Below are 23,127 nucleotides of genomic sequence, written 5' to 3'. Positions count from 1 at the left end.
CACAGGTAGAGCAGTGGAAGTCCAGCTTCCTTTCTTCCATGTGTCTAAGTAGAAGTTTCTGTTAAACGTTGAATCTTGCTGATCAGTACAGGCCATGTGAGACAAGAGTTTCGTCCGTTAACCAGACATACAGAAAAGAAAACTTTTTTTTTGAGAAAATAGATTCTGAAACAAGCATCTTAAAGCCAAACAATCAGATCTAATCAAGAAAACTGATTTTCCTTCTCCTTCTCAGAGAGGGTACATGGCTGGAATCTTTACCCAATAACAATGTGGCACATGGGTATGTATTCTACTTTTTGGATTCATGATATAAATTGTCTTAGAATTGGTTCCCTCTCCCAGATGACTACTGTTAGTATTAAGAGGCCAGGATCAGTGGCCCAGAACTTGCTTCTAAACAGGTCTAAACCTTAAATCATATCTAATTTTAATCTAGGGCACCACTTTGGTGAAATGGATTGAGCACTGTGCTTGGAATGAGGAAGACCCCTTTTCCTGAGTACTAATTTGGTCATAAGACACTAGTTGTCTGTCCCTAAGGGAAGTCGCTTAACTTTATTTGCCTAAATTTTGCCTAAGTTTTCACCTAGAGAAAGAAATAGCAACTTTTTGGCCAGAAGAACCCCAAAATGGAGAGTATCAGATATGATTTAAGAATGATTGAATAATAACAATGGGCAGCTAGGTGGTACAGTAGATAGAGTGCTGTCTGGGATCAGGGATACCTGAGTTCAAATTTGGCATCAGACTCATTAAATCATATGATCCTGGACATGTCACTTAACCCTGTTTGCCTCAGTTTCCTCATCTGTAAAATGAGCTAAAGAAGAAAATGGCAAACCACTTCAGAATCTTTGCCAAGAAAATCACAAGTGTGGTTATGAAGAGTAGGACATAACTGAAACAACTCCAAAAATAGCATCATCAACAATAAATCTTAAAACTTGAGATACTAAAATGGCCCTAGGCTAAACAGTTCATATTGCTAGAAAATTTTCCACATACTTAGCTGTGTACAAATTTAATCATTCTCCTGAACTACTACTCTGAAATAAGAGAAAATTTGCTGAAAGATAATGTTTTTTAGCCCCATGGTTCTATTCATTTTTGACACAGAATGCCTTGAAGAATGGTTGCACTGTTTATAGAATCAGAGAGCTGAAAAGATCCTTCAGGGAAAATCTAATAAACCAACGTGAGTTTCTCATTTTGCACTTGAAGGAACTGGGGCCCAGAGACAAAGAAAATTTGCCTTGAATCTCAGTCTTCTGACTCCAAATCTCAGTTCCTAGAGTAAAGGCTCATCAGATTATAAATTTAGAGCTGGAAGCCAAATTATAAGTAGTTTAGTCCAACTGCTTCATTTTACAGATGAGAAAGTGAGGCCCAGGAAAAATTAACTTATTAAAGGTCACAGAGTCAGATAAGAATCAAAGCTGGGATTCAACAAACTCTAGTCCTCTGCTTACAAGTGCAGTGCTCTCCCCACTGTACTAGGAGGTTAACTTTGCAGGCTATACCAGATCCCAAAGTGATCACTAAGGAGAAAAATCTCTATTTTACTTCATTTGGTCTTAGCTTTCCACATATATCAACTTAACAAAAGGATATAGGGAGCTGGAAATAGATCCTTGCTAATATCAACAGTTCAAATCATTCATACACACATACACACACACACACACACACACATATATATTTAAGCCTATAAATTTTATCTTTATTTTATATATTTATACATATAATTATACATAAAATACATATAGTATATAGATGTTTATATTTATATCTATTTAAAATATATAACATATATACCCATACATATATAAAACACATGAGTAAATTACATATTTATAAAACATATGATTATTTTGTATTCAACTGTTTGAGCAGTGTAAAATGTCCCCATATTGATTGTCATAGCCTTAAGGGCATAAACCACATACGCAGTCTCCTTTTCTTCATCAGTAAAAACCATGAGCTTGAACTGGAATTTCCCACAGTGCTTGATCAGTAGTTCACTACACTTACAATAATTTTTCCCTGGTACAATCTGTTAGAATTTCTCTTCTACAAGGGAGAATATGTTTATATATGTAGACCACATTTCTTTATGCATCTTCCAAATCTTTCTATTTCCATCTTTCATTTTTATAGCCCACACAAATACATTGAGAAAAAGTGAGAGGCACATTTATGGAATTCTCTTAAGAAAGTCTCACACTGCTTGAACACACCCAGCCAAAATTCCTATTTGAATTCAGCTGGACCTTGTTGAGAACCATGAAGATTTTTTAACCCCTTTCTCATTGCTGATTTAGAGGAAGAGATAAAGGAGCAAAAATCTGCTACCCTTGAAAACTGAAAGCTATATATGCATTACCATCACTGAGATAGAGACCAAAATCTCCACTCTTAATTAACAACCTAGTCTGTTAAAACTGTCAAACAAGATGAAAAGAAAAGTTTAATAGCTTAAAAAAAAAAAGCCACGTTCACAAGGAAATCATTGCATCAAAACTATAGAAAATGGAAATGGGCTAGAGCTGGACACAATGACTCACAGTGGATATTGTCTCTCAGACATACTGATCTGAAATCACATGTTAGCATTGAGCATTGTTCTTTAGTGAACATTCATACCTCTTATAGGCTTATCTTGGGAATAAATATTGTAATTACTTGGTGAAATTCAAAATCATTTTGAATGATTCAGAAGAAGAAAATCAATGAGAATTGTTGTTTTTGGAGCGAAATAGGACATGATTTGTCAGACATGAAACACTAGACCATTTATAGATAGAATGGATAATGACCCTGCCAATAGCACCAGAGTCTGGTGGCCATAGAATTTTGCCTGCTTTATGTTGTGCAACTTCTCCCAGGGCTACACCAGTCTAAAAGTTAAAAGGCAGTGGTGAGGAGAGAAAGGGAAGAAATTATTTTATAGAATAGTTATCTCTTTCTGGACATTCTAAAAATCAAGCTTCAGTTTGAAGAGTCAAGAAACTAAAAGAAAACGAAGATCAGCACTATATAATCCTGCTAAGAAGTTACATCAAGCCATTACGTTGAGGCTCTTTTACACATAAGAAACTTTTAAGAGCTTACATGATACTGTTCAAAACTTGCTTTGCTCAGAGTATCAGAAATATCTTTATATAATATGAAGAATGGCAGTGTTACTCTGCCAACGGTATGAAAGAACCCAAATTAGAACTAGGCTAAGATAGCATAATAATCTTTCTTATTCAACAATAAGACACGTTCTAAAAGCAGAAATCAATACAATCCATGAATCTTGAAAATCTGAGATTATCTTATCTGTCTGCTTGCCCCCAGTTTAAATAGATAGAGTCTTTTCTTGATTTTCTGTCTAGACCTCTAGAGAAAGGAAAGCCACAAAGGGTTCCTGGGTTCCTGGGTTCTACATCTTAGTCAGGCAACCTTAGAATGAACACAATAAGCAGGTTCAATACTGATTTCAATTCCCAAACAGAATCTTTAAGTAAAATCTACTACAAAAACAAAGTGTTTAGGAAAATATAACCTGTTACCACGTGGTGATGGATTAGCTGCTTGAGAGAAGGCTCAGGAGGCTGTGCCTGAGTTCTTGCTTTGATGGGGAATGTCCTAGCCTCTGCTTTGAATGATTATATCACAAATGCCACCATCACAATTGATACCCAGGCCAACCCTGCCTGAGAGTAAACAAAAAAAGCTGACAAGGGCAAACCCAAAGAATTGTAGCTAGGTGCTGATTAGTATAGATCTAGTCTGGGGGATGTCAAGATGCAGAGTCAAGAAGGAAAAGGAAACCATCCTTTTTCTAAAGAAAGTTAAACTCATTTGAGTTAACATATGTATTTTGCAAAACTAAAAGCACTGTATAAATTCTAGTTATTATCTATTACATGCATTTAAAAATATCACATGCAATGGAAATATATAAGCGCATGCATAATTCACAATAGTACTTGTACATAAGTGAAATGGGCAAAAAGTTCAGACAGTATTGCCAAATAAAGTTTTTCTTCAGCTCCAGATTCCTAGCCTTATCATTCTTTCCTAGTTGCTTCTCACTCTTCTTCCAACCCACTGACATGTATCTGTCTGTTGTCCCTTTTCATCAAGGCTTTTTAGCAAATTTTTAGCAAATCAAATAGACTTATGTTAGTATGCTCAATATTGAACTAGGTAGCAATAGAAGACCCAGCCTTCTCGTTTCAGGTATACTATGTATATCTTAGTAAAAACACTCTGAAATTTGGAACACAAGGATTTTCAAGGGTCAGTATTGAAAAACTATCCATGCATATGTTTTGAAAATAAAAAGATTTAATAAAAAAAGCAAAAGCATTCTGTTTTTATACAATGTATGCATAATTCAGAAGGAGGAATGATGGTTAGAATTTTTGGTCAGGTAGTACTGTGGCAGAGTAATGGGGGAAATCTCAAACCAATCTTATACAATTTGTTCAGCCATTTCCTAGCTATTGGAAATCCTCTCCATTTCCAATTCTTTGCCACCACAAAAAGACCCAGTTATAAATATTTTAGGACATATAAGTTTGTTTCCTCTTTCTTTGATTTCTGTGAAAAAACCTAGTAGTGGTATTGCTGGGTCAAAGAGCATAGTTCCAAATTGTTCTCTGGACTGGTTGAATCACTTCACAACTCCGCCAACATGCATTAGTGCCTCAGTTTTTTTTTTCTATATTCCTCCAATATTTGTCATTTGCCTTTTCTATCATATTAGTCCATCTGATAGGTATGAGGGTGATACCTCAGAATTGTTTTAATTTGTATTCTCTAATCAGCAGACTTTTTTCATGACTATAGCTTTAATGCCTATTCTAAAAACTGCATATTCATATTTATCAATTGGGGAATGACTCATATTCTTATAATGTACTTGAGAAATGAACCCTTTATTAAATAAACTTGCTATAAATTCCACCACCATCACCACCACCCCCATAACCCCTCCCCACCCATCACCATTTTCTGCTTTTCTTCTCATCTAGGTTGCACTGGTTTTATTTGTACAAAATCAATTTTTGATTTAATGTAATCAAAGTTATTCGTTTTACATCTTGTAATGCTCTTTATCTCTTGTTTGGTCCTAGATTCTTCCCTTATTAATAGATCTGACAAGTAAAATTTTCCATGCTCTCCTAATTTGTTTATGATGTCACCCTTTATGTCTAAATCATGTCCCCATTTTGACCTCATCTTGGTATAAGATGAGATGAGATATTGGTCTATGCTTAGTTTCTGCCAAACTGCTTTCCAGTTTTTGCAGCAATTTTTGCGAAATAGTGAGTTCTTGTCCCAAAAGCTTGAATTTTGTGTATATCAAACACTAGATTACCATTATGTTAATATTAGATTACTATTGTGTTCCACTGATCCACCACTCTGTTTCTTAGCCAGTACCAAATTGTTTTGATGATTACCACTTTGTAATGATCTGAGATCTGTTATTGCTAGGTCATCTTCACATTTTTTTCCCATTGATTCCCTTGATATTCTTGACCTTTTGTTCTTTCAGATGAATTTTGTTATTGTTTTTTCTAACTTTATACAATAATTTTTGGTAGTTTGATTGGTAAGGCATTGAATAAGTAAATCAATTTAGGTAAAACTGTCATCTTTATAATATTAGCTTAGCCTACTCATGAACAATTAATTTTTCTCTCTTTTTATTTACATGAAACGAGTCTTGTAATTGTATTCACACAGTTCCTGGATTTGTCAGGTGGTTGAAGCTGCTGCTGCTGCCACTGTTGCAGCTATCTCAAAGGTCTGCACTGATGGTCTCCCACAGAGCCTGTGCTATATTGTGGGCTGACCAACATCCCAAGAGATTTCTTGCTGATCTCCTAAACTGTCTTGGGCAGGAAAATTGTTTTGCCTTGACATTTTGTTGGCTTTGCTACTTCAGAATTCTATTTTAAGCATTATTTTAAAGTTGTTTGGTGGGGAATTTTGGATGGTTCAGATGAGTTCCTGCCTCTGCTACAACATCTTGGCTATCCTTGTACCATATGATTTTTGAAGAGCTGCTTGACCTTTTTTAAATTCTTTGTTAAAAAGATGGTTTTCTGAGTTGGGGAAGGGGAGAAATGTATTGGAAAATAAAGGTGGAATAAAAACAGAAGATATTGGGGCAGGTAGATAGAGTGCTGGCTCTGGAGTCAGAAAGATCTGAGTCAAATCCTTCAGATACTTATTATACCTTGGGCAGGTCACTTAATTCTAATATCCTCTTTATCACCATCTTCCCTAAAAATTTAAAGAGGAATACTGAAAAAATATGGTGAGGGGAGTTAAATCATATTAAGAAAGGACTGAATAAATGTAGGGTGCTTGTCTTGCAAAAAAAGAACACTTTATATATTTTAAAATATATTTTTATTTCATTAATTATTTCCCAATTACATGCAAATTCTTTTTAACAATCATTTTTTTAAAATTTTGAGTTCTAAATTCTCTTCTTCAAACCCCTCCTCCCCCTTTGAGAAGGCAAGCTATTTGATATCATTTATACATGTCAAGTCATGCAAAACTTATTTCCATATTAGCCATGCTGCAAAAGACAAAAATAAAGAAAAATGAAGAGAGTTAAAAAGAAATATGCTTCAATTTGCATTGAGTCCATCAGTGAGAAGAGAATACTTTGGTAGGAATGTGAGAAGACAGAATGACAGAATTTCAGCATTAGGAAGGATTTCATCTTTAGCCATCTACTCTAGCCCAGGCTTGTTTGCTCTATCCAATAAAAAAGATCAATTTGTTTCAGCTAGAAGATTCTGAAGAGGGAGAATAACGCACCTTTCTATGGAGCTCATTTCACTTCTAAGCAACTCCAATGTCAATGAAGTTGCCCTTGACTTCAAGATTGAATTTGACCTTTTGTAACTTCTTCCTCTTGCTCTAAGTTCTATTTTCTAAGAACAAACAGAACCAGGCCAACCCTGTTTTTTCACAATAGTTCTTTAGACACTTGACAGCTACCAGTCTTTCTATGCTCTTGGGTATCTGGCATCTCTCTAACTCAGGATGGATTTTTGAGATAACATTTATAGGAATCATTAAAAAGGCAAAAATCATGCATTTATGCTAAAATACAGTTTGGGGTTAACTTTCCAGGACAACAGTAACCACTCAGACCCTACCTAAACTACTACCTTCAAGTGTTCTCTGGGAATAATTCAAGGGACCATCTCCTTCAGATGAATATCTTAATCTTTTTCTGAATTAGAGTATTTTCCCTGGGTACGTCATTGTTACTAATTCTTCTGGACTTGGATTGTCCCTCATCTATTTCACTAAGAAGGACATTTTGTTCTTGACTTTAAACATAATTTCCCACAAGGAAAAAGTTCAGAAAAGATTTTAGATTGGAATAAATATTAATATTGTCAAAATGAACTAAAAATTAGTTTTTTATTATACTTCGTCAACAAATATTTATTAAATGCCTACTATGTGCTAAGCACTGGTGATAAAAGAAAGGCAAAAGATAGTCCCTATTATCAAGAAATTCACAGTCTAATGGTGGAGAAACATGCAAACAATTATACAAATTACATATATATATATGTGTGTGTGTGTGTGTTTGTATACATATATATATGTATGTATACAGGATAAGTTAGAGATTGGATTTTAACAGAGAGCTTGAGAAAGTGTTCTTACAGAAAGAAGGTGGAAGATGGGACTTGAAGAAAGCCAGAAAGATGAAGAGAAATTTCTAGGCATGGAACATCAGTCAAAATAAACAGTTAAGAGATGGAGTGTCAAGTTCATGGAGGGCAGTGAAGTGTAAGAAGACTGGAAAGATAGAAAGGGGCCAGATTATGACTGACTTTAAAAGCCAAACAAAAGATTTTTATATTTGATCTTAGAGATAATAGGAGACCACCAGAGTTTATTGACTGGGGATGGGACATGCAACATGGAAGCATAATTAGACTTTTGTTGTAGGAAGATCATTTTGGCAGTGAGGAATGAAGTGAGGAGGGGCTTGAGTCATAGAGACCAATTAAAAGGCTGTTGCAGTTGTCTGGCTATTAAAAGCAGAAGAAAGCCTACAAAGGTAGTGTCAGTGTCAGAGGAGAGAAGCTGACATACATGAGAGATGGCAACAAATTGGGTGTGTGAGGGGTTGAGAGAGGGTGAGGAGTCAATTATGAAATCTAGATCAGAAACCTGGGAGGATGGTGGTACCTTGACTCCAGCTTCTTAAACTATGGGTCCTACCTGAATGTGGGAGTCATGAAATTATAATTATCTATAAATGCTTGACTTGTATACCTATTTTACATACTTATCTTGGAGGTCATGGAATTATAATTATATATTTATATATCCAAGGGTCACATAGAAATGTGAGTGAAAAGGAGTTGTGAGTGGAAAAAACGTTTAAAAAGCCCTGCCTTAGACAATAATATGGAAATTAGGAAGAGAGGAGGGTCTGGAGAAATCTATGATGAAGTCAATTTTGTATATGTTTAGTTTAAAATGTTTATGGGATATCCAATTCAGATGGCAGTGCCAGTCTGGAGATTAGCAGAAGGGATAGGGCTGGATAAGAGGATATGAGAATTATCAGCATAGAGATGATAACTGAATCAATGGAGGCTTACTATGTGCTAAATGCTTTATATTCTCTCATTTTATCCTTACAACAATTTTGGGAAGTAGTTGCTATTATAATTCTCCATTTTACAATGGAGAAAACTGAGATAAACAGATCTTTGAGTGACTTGCTCAGGGTCTCAAAGCTAGTAAATGTCTGAGGTCAGATTTGAACAGGTCTTCCTGACTCCAGATCCACCATTCTAGATACTGAGTCACTTAGATGCTAAAATTGTAGGAAAAAAAAATGGCTTAGGATAAAATGGATATGACCTGGATGAGGATCCATCAAAGAAGACTGAGAAGGAGCTGTGTCAGACAGGTAGGAGGAGGTAGGAGAACTAGGATAGAGAAATTTCATATACCTAGAGAAAGGAGATCATTCAGGAGAAGAGTGTCAAAGACAAGCCTTCAGAGATCATAGAATAGAAACTGAGAAAGTGCAATTTAGTTTTTCAAGTAAGAGATGATTGGTCACTTTGGAGAAACAGTTTTAGTTAAATAAGATTAGAAACTAGATTTCAGAGAATTAAGAGTTAGAGAAAAGGAATACTACCTCATCTATGAAGTTGATTTTTTGACTCACATATAAGACTTTTTTACTTTTATGTTTCAGTTTATGATCTTAAGGTCATCTTTTTTAGATTCAGATTTTAAAATCCACTGTATAAGTTATCCCTCCCAGCTTTGTGTCATCTTCATAGGTATTAAGCATAATCTATGTATTTATTCCTAGCATTAATAAAAAAATGTTAACCAGCACAGAAACAATCTCAGATCCCTGTCTCACTATATTGGAGATCACCTGTCAAGTTGACAGCGAACAATTTACTGAGTATTCTTTTGAGTTCTGCCATTTAATTAGTTTCTAGTCCATTTAATTATACTATCATCTAACCTACATCTTTAATTTTTTCTTCCACAAGAATAAAACAAAGTACTTTATCAATTTCTTGGCTAACAACTAGACAAATGTTTATCTGTAGGATTTGCTTGAAAACCTACCAGCTCAGTAACACTATGAGAGAAGAAAATAAAATTACTCTGTCATGACCTATTTTTGGTAAAGCCATGCTCCTCCTTTGCGATCTTGTCTTTTTAAGATGCTTTTCTAACCATCACTTGATGATGATGAACTCTATGATGATGATAATAATAGTTAATATTGAAATAACACTTTGTGTCAAGCGCACTGTACTAGCAAATTCTGTGGTTCTCACAACAACTCTGTGAGGGTAGAGGCTATTATACCATGAGGAAACAGAGACAAAGAGAGGTTAAGTGACTTGCCAGGATCACAGAGCTTGCAACAAGTATATTGATGCTAGATTTGAATTTAGATCTTGAATACAGTACTGTATTCTAACCACTGCACGACATAGCTATATTATTTTAATAAATAACATTCTAGAATTGTCCCCAGAAATGGAAGTGAAACTGCCTGGCCTATAATTTGCAGAGAATTTTCTTTGTTCTTTCTTTACTTCTGCAGAGAATTTTCTTTGTTCTTTCTTTACTTCCTTCTTCCTTTTTCTTCCTCCCTCCCTCCTCCCTTGCTTTTCTTATCTTATTAAGCAAGTACTTTTGAAACCATATCTTCCCTGATGTCAATCATTTGTGTGGAAGGTGTCTTATTTTCATATTTTTAATAAACTGATTCAATAACAAATGTAACTTCATTTTGAAGAGTTTTAGACAGGAAATTTTGTTTCTAAGTTTCTAAACTGTGAAGATTAGATTTTTTATAGGTAGCACACTTATGTTTAACAAAGATTTACTTTTTAAATGTCTTGTTAATCATGTGGTATCATACTGTCATTTCTTAAAATCTGAAGACAACAACAGAATTCATTGAAGCAAGGCACATCATTAAAAATTAGTGATAATTCTTGGAGCCAAAATAACAGAAAAAAAGGCAGTGACTTCTCCAAGCTTTTCCAAACTCCTTCTCCCTCCCCCCCCAAAAAAAAAACCTTTAAAATAACACCTCAAAATGAATTCTGAAACAGCAGAATTCATTAAAGGATAGGGTGAAAAAATTTTCCTGCACACAAAAAAACCCAAACAAACAAACAAAAAAAAACCTTAGAAGGCCATCAGGAAAAGTCTATCATACTTTGATGAAAGTGCAGCGCAGTCCAGCACACATGCCTCAGGAAGCCAACAGCAGCTTCCAGAACTCTCAGCCCACAGATGTTAAGGGGGTCAGAAGGGAATTACAGGGCTCTCTTTGCTGGCACTTGGTGGAGGACTCTGTTACATTGTCATCCATGGATCTCAGCTATAGTTCAGGGCTGAGAGAAGCATTAGAACACCAAAACTTGTGGCCAAAGGAGAGGAGAGATCATGGTCACAGTTCTGAGGTTGAAAAGAGTATATGTAGGCAGTCATAGACCAATGTACAGGCCAGGAAATTAGTAAACACATCTCTCCTTAGATCATACCATCCTGGAAGAACTGAAAACTTAACAGACACCCAGAAGTAGCTCTGAAAACAGCTGCACCAAAAAACTTAAAGCTTGGAAACAGTGTCCCTTCCCCTCTAGGAACAGAGTTCAACTTCAACAAAGTTTAAAAATGAAGAAATAATCTGGAAAAATAAACAACAACAAAAAAGAATCTGACTATAGAAAGTTACTTTGGTGATAAGGAAAATGAAAACATAAATTCAGAAGATGACAACAAAATCAAAACTCCTATATCCAAAGTCCAATGAAAAATATGAATTGGTCTCAAACTCCAAAAAGAATTCCTGGAAGAGCTCAAAAAGCATTTTAATACTATCAGATATGTATCTGAAGAGATTTGAGAAAGAGAGAAAAGGACCTATATGCACAAAAATAACTAGAGTAACTCTTTTTGTGTTGGCAAAAAATTGGAAATTAAGGGAAAGCCCATCAATTGAAGAATGGCTGAACAAGTTGTAATATATTATTGTGATGTAATATTACTGTGCTGTGCTATGTGAAATGATGAGCAGAATGCTCTCAAAAAAACATGACTTACATGAACTGATATGAAGTAAAATGAGCATAACAAAGAGAACACTGTACATAGTAACAGCAATATTGTATGATAATCAACTATGAATGACTTAATTATTAATTTAGCTATTCTCAGAAATAGGATCTAAGTCAATTCTGAAGAACTAATGGTAAAAAATGCTCTTTACCTCCAGAGGAAGAACTGATGGAGACTGACTGCAGATCAAAGCATACTTTTTTTTAATTTAAATTTTTATTTAATAATTACTTTATATTGACAGAATCCATGCCAGGGTAATTTTTTTTTTTTGCAACATTATCCTTTGCACTCGTTTCTGTTCCGATTTTTTTCCCCTCCCTCCCATCACCCTCTCCCCTAGATGGCAAGCAGTCCTTTATATGTTGGATATGTTGCAGTATATCCTAGATACAATATATGTTTGCAGAACCGAACAGTTCTCTTGTTGCACAGGGAGAATTGGATTCAGAAGGTATAAATAACCTGGGAAGAAAAACAAAAATGCAGATAGTTCACATTCGTTTCCCAGTGTTCTTTCTTTGGGTGTAGCTGCTTCTGTCCGTCATTTATCAATTGAAACTCAGGTCTCTTTGTCAAAGAAATCCACTTCCATCAAAATATGTCCTCATACAATATCGTTGTCGAAGTGTATAATGATCTCCTGGTTCTGCTCATTTCACTTAGCATCAGTTCATGTAAGTCTCTCCAAGCCTCTCTGTATTCATCCTGCTGGTCATTTCTTACAGAACAATAATATTCCATAACATTCATATACCACAATTTACCCAGCCATTCTCCAATTGATGGGCATCCATTCATTTTCCAGTTTCTAGCCACAACAAACAGGGCTGCTACATGTATAACTTTTAATAAATTGCTTGCCATCACAAGGGAGGAGGAGGAGAAAGAGAAAGGGAGAGAATTAGGAACTCAAATTTTAAAACAAAAGTTAAAATTTGTTTTTGTATGCAACTGGGAAAAATAAATATTAAAATAAAAAGATTTCAAAAGATTTATTGATGATAATGGAGGTAAATTCATAGTTCAAATAATGTTTTGGATAATTTCAATTTTGGGAGACTTGTTCCTTTCTAATATAATTATGCTGTCACTGTTTTTTTCTTCTACATGACTGACAAAGGTAAAGGTACTGTCAGAAGTAGGAGAAATAACAGTTTTGCTATTTTCTTGTTGGTCACTTGTTTTCAAATTGTTATTATCTCCACTCTTTGACTTCATTGCAGAAATCTTGTTAGGTAGTCTGTCCATTTTCTGGTGGGTTAGTCTTATTAAAACTAGATAACAATGCAGAAAGGAATTTAATGGGACACATGTAAATTATGATATGTAGCAAGTTTGTTAAAATAAGTGAATGAGAAAAGGATCACTGTTAACTCCCCCACACTGTGGAATCTTCTTTCTTCTTTCAATATAATTTTAGATATGTAGCCATCTGACATGAATAGAGTAAAGGTGCTAATGTCAATCTTCAAATTATCTATTAGTAAAGAGAAATTTCTTAACTTTTGGTTTTAAAATACATATAAACAACAAATATATTATCTTGTCCCATCTTAAATGTTCATCTTGTATATCTTTTGGGATATATCCCACTCCACTTTGGAGATCTACTGATCAAGAGGACAATAACTAAGAGCAATGCTGTGGTATGGTGAAAACAAGTCAAACTGGGGATCAGGAGATCTGGAGTCTAATCCTTAGCTCTGACATTTATTAATTCTTGATCTTGGGCAAGTAATTCATCATTATTGGAGGTCAGTATCATCATCTACAAAATGAAGGAGCTGAATCTCTAAGGTCCCTTCTATCTATAAAATTCTATTAGTCTCTAATTGGAAGTTAGAGGGAAGCAGAATTTTGTTTAATATAAGCAAAAACACTTTAAGAACTAGAACTGTTCAGTAATGGAATAAATGGACTAACTGCCTTATGAACTAATGCATTCACTTTTCTTGGAAGTAGTTAAAAGACTGGAAGCTCACTTATCTAGGATGTTGTAGAGAGGCCTCTTGTGGGATGTGGAGAGGTCGAATCAGACCACTAAGGTCTTATGTAACTCTAATACTATGCTTCTATAATTCTACTCATAATTAAATCACTTGCACTGAGTGGGAAAATGCACGAGAATTCCAACCTAAAACCAGAGGAGGGAATTATTTTAGTTCTGCATTAACCCTTCTTCATCTCTAATTTTTTTTAACATTTTATTTTTATCTCTAGTTATATATAAAAACAGTTTTTGACATTGTTTAAAAAAATTTCAGTTATAAATTCTGTCCCTCCCTCCCTTCCCACATTTCTCCCTGAAATGGTAAACAATCTGATATACATTGAAACTATGTTTCAGACTTTATTCAAATACCAGTTCTTTCTCTGGAGTTGGATAGCATTTTTCATTATAACTCTTTTGAGGCTAGCTTGGATCATTGTTTTGCTGAGAATAGCTAAGTCATCACAGTTCTTCATTGATCAGTATTACTGTTATTGTTATAATATTTTCCAGGTATCATTCACTCAGGTATCAGTTCTTTTAAATCTTTTTAGATTTTTCTGACATCATCTTTCTTATCATTTCTTATAATCCAATAATATTTCCTTTTTTCTTTTTCTTTCCCCCTGAGGAAATTGGATCTAATTGACTTACCCAGGTCATACAGGTAGGAAGTGTTAAGTGTCTGAGGTCAAATTTGAACTTAGGTCCTCCTGACTTCAAGGCTGGTGCTCTATCCACTGTGTCACCTAGCTGCCCCAACCCAATAATATTTCATTATAATCAGATGCTATGACTTGTTTAAGCATTCTCCAATTAGTGGACATCCCTTCAATTTGCAATTCATAGTCACCACAAAAAAGCTGCTAAAAATATTTTTTGTACAAATAGGTTCTCTTTCTCCAAAGAATATGCTCAGATTCCCTTTGAATGTAGTTCCAAATTATTCTCCAGAATGGTTGGATTAGTTCACAATTCCACCAACAATGCACTAGGGTCTCAATTTTCACATTTCCTCTCCAACATTTATCATTTCCTTGTCTGTCATATTAGCCAAATAATGTGCAATTCTTTAAGCAATAGTGATTTAGAGAAATTTTATATGACTATAAATAGCTTTGATTTCATCTGAAAATTGCCTGTTTTCATGTCCTTTGACCATTTATCAATTGGGGAATGACTCATATTCTTATAAATTTGACTTAGCTCTCTATATATTGGAGAAAATTGGCCCTTTATCAGAGAAACTTGTTATGAAAATTCCCGCTTTTCCTTCTAATTTTGGTTGCATTGGTTTTATTTGTGCAAAGCCTTCTTAATTTAATATAATTTGAGGAATCTATTTTATGTCTCAGATCATTAGGTCTCTTTCTTGTTTGTCTCTAAATTATTCTCTTATCTATAGATCTGACAAATCAACTAATCCATCCTCTTATAATTTACTTATGGTGTCACTATTTATGTCTAGATCATGTAAACCTTTTGACCTTATCTTGGTACATGATGTAAAATGTTGATCTATGTCTAATTTCTGTCATACTATTTTCCAATTTTTCCAGCACTTTTTTTTACAAATAATGAATGTGGATATTTGGGTTTATCAAATGCTAAATTTTGTATGGTCATTTCCTACAATGTATTGTGTACCTCATCTATTCTACTGGATCTACCATTCTATTTCTTTATTTCTTTTAAATAACTTTTTATTGACAGAACCCATGCCAGGGTAATTTTTTACAGCATTATCCCTTGCACTCACTTCTGTTCCGATTTTTCCCCTCCCTCCCTCTACCCCCTCCCCGAGATGGCAAGCAGTCCTTACATGTTAAATGGGTTACAGTATATCCTAGATACAATATATGTGTACAGAACCGTACAGTTCTCTTATTGCACAGGGAGAATTGGATTCAGAAGGTATAAATAAAACAGGAAGAAAAGCAAAAATGCAAGCAGTTTATCTTCATTTCCCATACCATTCTATTTCTTAACCAGGACCAGATTCTTTTAATAATTACCTCTTTATAATGCAGTTTGATATCTAGTACCAGTAAGCCACCTTCCTTCACATTGTTTTTCCCATTAGTTTGATTTCATTGGCTCAGCCTACCCATGAGTAAATTAATATTTTCCCAATTGTTTAGATCTGACTTAGATTTGTATGAAAAGTATTTTCTAACTGTATTCATATAGCTCCCATGTTGCTTACAGTTATTTCATTTTTTTGCACTTGATAGCATTTTCCCCCAATTACATGTAAAGATAGTTTTCAACATTCATTTTTATAAGATTTTGAGTTCCAATTTTTTTCATTTCCTCCCTTCCCTAAGCCTTTGACAAGACAGCAAGCAATATGATATAAACTATATATGTTTACAGTTATTTTTAAAGAAATTTCTTTATTTTTTGCTTCAGAACATTGTTGTTAATATACAGAAATCTTTATGATTTATGTGGGGGGGTTTGATATCTTGCAACATTTGTTAAAGTTGTTAATGATTTCAACTAGCTTTTTGGTTAGTTCTCTAAGATTCAAAGAATGATAATTTTGTTTCTTTATTGTCTACTCTAACTTTTCTTTTTCTTTCTTCTCTTAATGCTAGTTAGCATTTCTAGTATAGTATTAAATAATAATGGTAATAATGGGCATCTTTGCTTCATCCTCGATTTTTTTAGGCTTCTAGCTTATTCTCTTTAAAAATAATGCTTGCTGATAAACTTAGGTAAATATTATTTATCCTTTTAAGGAAAGCTTCATTTATTCCTGTAATCTCTAGTGTTTTGGTTTTTTTATTTGTTTGAAGGAATAAGTGCTTTATTTTGTCAAAGGCTTTTTCTCTACCTATTGTGATAAGTACATATTTCAAAGTTGTTTAGGGGGAAAATTTGGAATAGCTCTGGTGAGTTCCTGCCTGACTCTACCTTGTTTGCACCAGAAAGTCTTTATTTTTGCATTTGAACAGAATAACTTTCTCAAGTTTATGGGAAATTCTTATTATTCACTACCTTTTTCCATTAGAGTCAGGAACAAAAATTTTACTTTCCATATTATCATTTCACCATCTTTTGAAATGCTGGAACTGTTGTCTGTACCATTCTGCTGGTAATGATGATCAAGTCAGCATCTCTTAAATCTGTAGGAGAATACTGTTTGAAAATGTCAACCATCTTCTATTCTATATGATCAAACAATATGATTTAAGACCATATACCCAGTATTCTACAATCTTCTCCTTTGATCACAGATACTAGATACCTAACTACACTCATAATCTGTGTTAGCAATGAACATCATAAATTTCAAAATCCAGGAATTTCAAATTTCAATATATTGAATTTCAAATATATTGAAAGCAATTTCATTATGACTACAAGAGCTACAAAGCTGAGGAATATTCTTAGGAGAACCTGCCAGTTATATTCCTATACTGCTATTGACTTTAGCTTTCCTGAGTCCTCTGCTCTATCTTCAAGACCCTTACCCTTCGTTCAGAATGCAATAATATAATGAAATGAGTATGGAGGGGATGAAAAGATGGGAGTCTTGGGGACCTTGGGCATTATAAGCCCTTCATCTCAATTAGTACCCTTGCAAGAAAATATAGAGAGGAAGCATGCTTACTCCCATGATTAGACTTTTTCAATTTAGAGTGGCTGGTCAGGATAGAAATAAATAAAATCTGAACTGTTTTAACTCAAGAGTAATAGAAGCCCTATTATAGCAATTCTTGCCAAAGATGTCTTCTGAACTCTGTGTACTTCTACTGCATTAATTCTGTTTTTATTTGCTAAATTTTGAAGGCCTAAATCCTAACTCCTGCCTTTTGTTGTTGTTCAGTTGTATTCTTCTGTTCATGATCCCATTTGGGGTTTTCTTGGCAGAGACATTGGAGTGGTTTGCCATTTCCTTCTACAGCTCATTTTACAAAAGAAGAAACTGAAGCAAACAGGGTTAAGTGACATGTCCAGGATCACACAGTCAGTAAGTATCTGAGGCTGGATTTGAACTCAACAAGATGAATCTTCCTGAATCTATCTTAGACTACAATACAAATCCTCACCACCATCCCTACCTGGCTTAAAGGAGACCCAATCATATGATTGCTTTGTCCTTAGGCCTTAAACTCATTGTGATCCAGAATGACAACCTTGAAATTACCAAAAAATCCTTACCTGGCACAACTGGCTTAGCTAATCCAAGGATTCAGCAATCAGAATTCAACTTTCTCATGTCTAATGATCTCGTTTTACCCATCCTGGAATAGCTGGTAAAATTTCTGAATCTCAGTTTTTACTATTTTCTTCTAATTTGCGGCAATTATGCCTTCCCCAGGGAATCTTATCACTAAGTTACTTTAACAGCATAAATCACAAGATAAAGGGTGAGACTAAATCATACTTTTTTATATATCCTTTGTTAGTCCTTAGCAAAATTCTGGGTTATAGTTTGTGTAGTAAAGTAGGAGAAAAACATCATTAATCTTGGAATTAAGAGACCTGGTTTTTACACTTACTAATTCTATGATCTTTGGCCAATTAATCTCTAGCTAGTTAATAGCAGTCAGATATGAAGCTGTCTGTTTCATCATCTGTAAAATAGGCATAATACCTGTAGTAATTAACTCATCAGGCTGTTGTAAGGGGCACTCTATAAATATGAGTCATTTTTATTATGTATAAATATTCTACTTTTGCTTATTGTAGTGATCTTCATAGTTCTTTCTAATTATTTTCCACTTTTTTGTATGTAACTTTCTCTTGGAAGCTTCTGAATTCATAGCTTTCTTTACTTCCTGGAAGGTTCCTTTTTTTTTTTTTTCTCAAGATAATTGGGGTAGAGTGACTTGCCCAGGGTGATAGATCTAGTAAGCGTCAAGTGTCTGAGGTCACATTTTAACTCAGGCCTTTCCGACTCCAAGGCCAGTGTTTTATGCACTGTGCCACCTGGAGGTTCCTTTTTTTTTTTTTTTTTTTAATTTTTATTTAATAATTACTTTATATTGACACTCGTTTCTGTTCCGATTTTTTTTTTCCCTCCTTCCCTCCACCCCCTCCCCTAGATGGCAAGAAGTCCTTTATATGTTGGATATGTTGCAGTATATCCTAGATACAATATATGTTTGCAGAACCGAACAGTTCTCTTGTTGCATAGGGAGAATTGGATTCAGAAGGTATAAATAACCCGGGAAGAAAAACAAAAATGCAGATAGTTCACATTCGTTTCCCAGTGTTCTTTCTTTGGGTGTAGCTGCTTTTGTCCGTCATTTATCAATTGAAACTCAGTTAGGTCTCTTTGTCAAAGAAATCCACTTCCATCAAAATATGTCCTCATACAATATCGTTGTCGAAGTGTATAATGATCTCCTGGTTCTGCTCATTTCATGTAAGTCTCGCCAGTCCTCTCTGTATTCATCCTGCTGGTCATTTCTTACAGAACAATAATATTCCATAACATTCATATACCACAGTTTACCCAGCCATTCTCCAATTGATGGGCATCCATTCATTTTCTAGTTTCTAGCCACTACAAACAGGGCTGCTACAAACATTTTGGCACATACAGGTCCCTTTCCCTTCTTTAGTATTTCTTTGGGATATAAGCCCAATAGAAACACTGCTGGATCAAAGGGTATGCACAATTTGATAATTTTTTGGGCATAATCTGGAGGTTCCTTTTAAAAAAATTTTAAAATTTATTTTAAAAAATGTTTATTTTCAAATTCTTACTCTCTATCCCAAAGAGATCATAAAAAAAGAGAAAAGGACCCCACATGTACAAAAATGTTTGTAGCAGCCTTTTTTCTAGTGACAAGGAACTGGAAACTTGAGTGGATGCCCTTCAGTTGGGGAGTAAGTTATGGTATATGAATGTAATGGAATGTTATTGTTCTATAAGAAAAAATCAGAAAAGGCTGGAGAGACTTATACGAACTTATGCCGAGTGAAGTGAGTAAAAGCAAGAGAACATTGTACACAGCAATAACATAATAATGGGATGATCAACTCTGATGGACGTGGCTCTTTTTAACAATGAGGTGATTCAGGCCAATTCCAATAGACTTGAGACATCCAGAGAGAGAACTATGGAGACTGAATGTGCATTACAACATAGTATTTTCACCTTTTTTGTTATTGTTGCTTGCCTTTTGTTTTCTTATTTTTTCCTTTTTAGTCTGATTTTTCTTGTGCAGTATAATTGTGGAAATATGTTTAGAAGAATTGCACATTTTCAACATATATTGGATTACTTGCAGACTAAGGGAGAGCGTAAAGGGAAAGAAGGGAGAAAAATTTGGAACACAAGGTTTTGCAAGGGTGAATGTTGAAAACTATCTTTGCATATATTTTGAAATTAAGAAGTGATTTTAAACATATATATATATATATAATTTTCTTACTCTCCCTCTTACCCCTCTCCCATCCATTGAAAAGCCAAATGATATATTAATCATACCTGTGAAATCTTGAAAAACATTTTCTTATTAGCCATATTGCTAAAAAAACAAAAGAAAACATAACAAAACAAAACTAAAGAAAGTGAGTATGCAGTTTTTTAGGCCTTTGGCCGTATTTCTAAATTATTCTCCAGAACGGTTAATTTATAAGTTTACTAACAGTGCATTAATGTCCCTATTTTCCCACATTCTCTCTAGTATTTGTCATTTCTATTATGTGAAAGATAGTACCTTGCAGATTTAATTTGCATTTTACATATTAGTATTAATGGCTTTGATTTCTTGTTCTAAAAACCGTCCATTCACTTTGGCCACTTATCAACTGGGGAATGGCCCTCATTTTAAAATTTGGCTCAGTTCCCCATATATTTTAGAAATGAGGCCTTTATCAAAGAAATTTGCTGCAACAACTTTCCAGGATAATTTTTATTATCCATATTGGCTGATCCCTCAGTATTCTCTTGGATTTCTACTATGTATTTACTTTGGCTCTCTTCCACTTTTATTTCTCTTGTAATGCAGAATTTAGAGTATAATCAAAAGGTTCATTATCTGAAATGGATTTTCTTTTTCTTTTTTCATTTCCAGAGATGATGTTGTTGTTGTTGTTTTTATAGCTGTTGTGGTTTTGTTCCCAAGGAATATGAAGCCTCTCAAGAAACCAAAAATGGAATTGGAGAAGATAGGAAGCCTCATAGACTCCATAAAAAGATTAAAGGAAAATTTGAAGAAAGACAAAATTTCTTGGCAAGATAGGAAGAAAAGACGTTTGCAAATGGAAATTAATATGGGAAAACTTAAAAAGAAATTGGATTCAGTAACAGATCGAATCCATGCGGTAGAGCAAAAACTATTACATAGTGAAAAAACGTCCAAAAACTCTGACCAGAGTTTCACTGATGAAGCCCAGCAGGAGACAATAAATGGAACTGGAAAAGATCAGAAAGAAGCTGGATCCCCCAAAAAGAATAAAGGAAAACTTGAAAGCAGACAAAAGGCAGTAGAAACTGAAAGCAGAGTCAAAGAACGTGACTCTTGTTTGACTGATGCAGCCCATTACGAGACCAAAAATAGACCTGGAGAAGATCAGAAACAACCTAGATCCCCCAAAGAGAAGAAAGTAAGATTTGAATACCAACCAAAGTTAGTAGAGCGAACAGTAGACAGTGAAATCAAAGAATTTGACCAGAAATTGACTGATAAAGCCCACCAGGAGACCAAAAATAGCCCAGGAGAAGATCATAAAGACCTTGGACTCGCCAAACAGAAGAAAGTAAGATTTGAATACCTACAAAAGTCAGCAATAGCAGACAATGAAATCAATGTCAAAGAACATGACCAGAAGAAATTGACTGATAAAGCCCACCAGGAAACCAAAAATGGACCTGGAGAAGATCAGAAAGACTTTAGATTCCTCAAAGAAAATAAAAGAAGATATGAATATAAACAAAAGTCAGCAGAGCAAACAATAACAGACAATGAAAGCAACATCAAAGAACATGATCATAAGTTGACCAATGAAGCCCACCAAGAGACCAAAAATGGTCCTGGAGAAGATCAGAAAGACCTTGGACTTTCCAAACATAAGAAAGTAAGATTTGAATACAGGCAAAAAGGAGGAGAGCACACAATTGTAGATAGTGAAAGCAGAGGCAAAGAACGTGATCAGAAGTTGACCGATGAAGCCCACCAAGAGACCAAAAATGGACCTGGAGAAGATCAGAAAGATCTTGGACTTTTCAAACATAAGAAAGTAAGATTTGAATACCAGCAAAAAGGAGTAGAGCACACAATTGTAGATAGTGAAAGCAACATCAAAGAATCTGACCAGAAATTGCCTGATAAAGCCCACCAAGAGATAAAAAATGGACCTAGAGAAGATCAGAAAGACAGACTCCTCAAAGAAAATAAAGGAAGACCTGAATGGAAACAAAAGTCAGAGCAAACAATAGCAGACAGTGAAAACCACATCAAAGAATATGACCAGAAATTGACAGATGAAGCCCACCAGGAGACCAAAACTGTTCCTGGAGAAGATCAGAAAGACCTTGGACTTCCCAAAGAGAAGAAAGGAAGATTTGAATACAGACAAAAAGCAGTAGAGCAAACAGTAGTAGATAGTGAAAACAGAAGCAAAACATATGACCAGAATTTGACCGACTTCAATAACAAGCAACCTAGCAACAAGATGATAGGACATTTTGTTCTACAAGGCAAACAGATATTTTAGGATAATTAGTTTGCTAAGCATACAATGAAAAAGGAAAAAATTTGGACATTATCTATAAAGGGTGATCTTAAAATTGCATTAAGATTTTTGGGAGACATAGTAGTTCAAGAAATAAAGGCTCCAAGAACACTTCCTGAAGTTAGCAAGAACAAGTAATAGCTGCCAAAAAAAAAAAAAAAATTCACAGACTCCAATGGGGAAAAATCCAAAATTACATCTCCAATGAATATTATTAATAGAACTTCAAAAATGTAGTGATAAAAGAAAAAATCTTTAAGCTACAATAAAAAAAATAAAAGATCTAACCTACAAGTCATATCTAGGGGCTTATGTGCAAACATATTTTGACTGTCAGAAAAACCTATGCATATATGATTTATGGTTTTCTTTGGTTGGAATTCTGTTACAATAATCATTATAAGGTTACTTGAAAAAAATTCCTAGCCAAGAAGCAAAATCACTAAACTTTACAATCCCTAGCCCAAAGGCCTACAAGTTAAATATAATTTAATGGAGCATTGGGTGGGTGGGTGTAAGTAAAGATTGGGTGGGCACAGGGAAGATGTATATAAAAGAGGCTCAATTGGGGGTCTTCTCCAATGGAAGAGTATTTTTTTTTATAACTTTTTATTGATAGAACGCATGCCAGGGTAATTTTTTACAGCATTATCCCTTGCATTCACTTCTGTTCCGATTTTTCCCCTCCCTTCCTCCACCCCCTCCCCCAGATGGCAAGCAGTCCTTTACATGTTGAATAGGTTACAGTATATCCTAGATACAAT

At 34.6% G+C, this 23,127-nt stretch overlaps 1 protein-coding gene across 4 annotated transcripts; it reads left to right on the top strand.

Moving 5' to 3' along the window:
• Nucleotide 1: 1 nt before the first annotated feature.
• LOC127554173 (glutamic acid-rich protein-like) lies at nucleotides 2-22,661 on the top strand. 4 transcript variants are annotated; one of them, XM_051985483.1, is made up of 2 exons: nucleotides 2-283; nucleotides 20,755-22,661. In XM_051985483.1, exon 2 carries the CDS (start codon nucleotides 20,759-20,761, stop codon nucleotides 22,343-22,345), a length of 1,587 nt encoding a protein of 528 aa, XP_051841443.1. In that variant the 5' UTR covers nucleotides 2-283; nucleotides 20,755-20,758; the 3' UTR covers nucleotides 22,346-22,661. The 4 variants fall into 4 exon arrangements, with proteins under 4 accessions (XP_051841443.1, XP_051841441.1, XP_051841442.1 ...); XM_051985481.1 differs by having other exon boundaries at nucleotides 20,704-22,661; XM_051985482.1 differs by lacking the exon at nucleotides 2-283 and adding an exon at nucleotides 5,257-5,324 and having other exon boundaries at nucleotides 20,704-22,661.
• Nucleotides 22,662-23,127: the final 466 nt, after the last annotated feature.

Source organism: Antechinus flavipes, chromosome 3, assembly GCF_016432865.1.
Source record: "Antechinus flavipes isolate AdamAnt ecotype Samford, QLD, Australia chromosome 3, AdamAnt_v2, whole genome shotgun sequence".
Taxonomy (NCBI): Eukaryota; Metazoa; Chordata; class Mammalia; order Dasyuromorphia; family Dasyuridae; genus Antechinus; species Antechinus flavipes.
The sequence above is the reverse complement of the archived record's forward strand: the minus strand, read 5'-3'. Positions and strand labels throughout refer to the sequence as shown.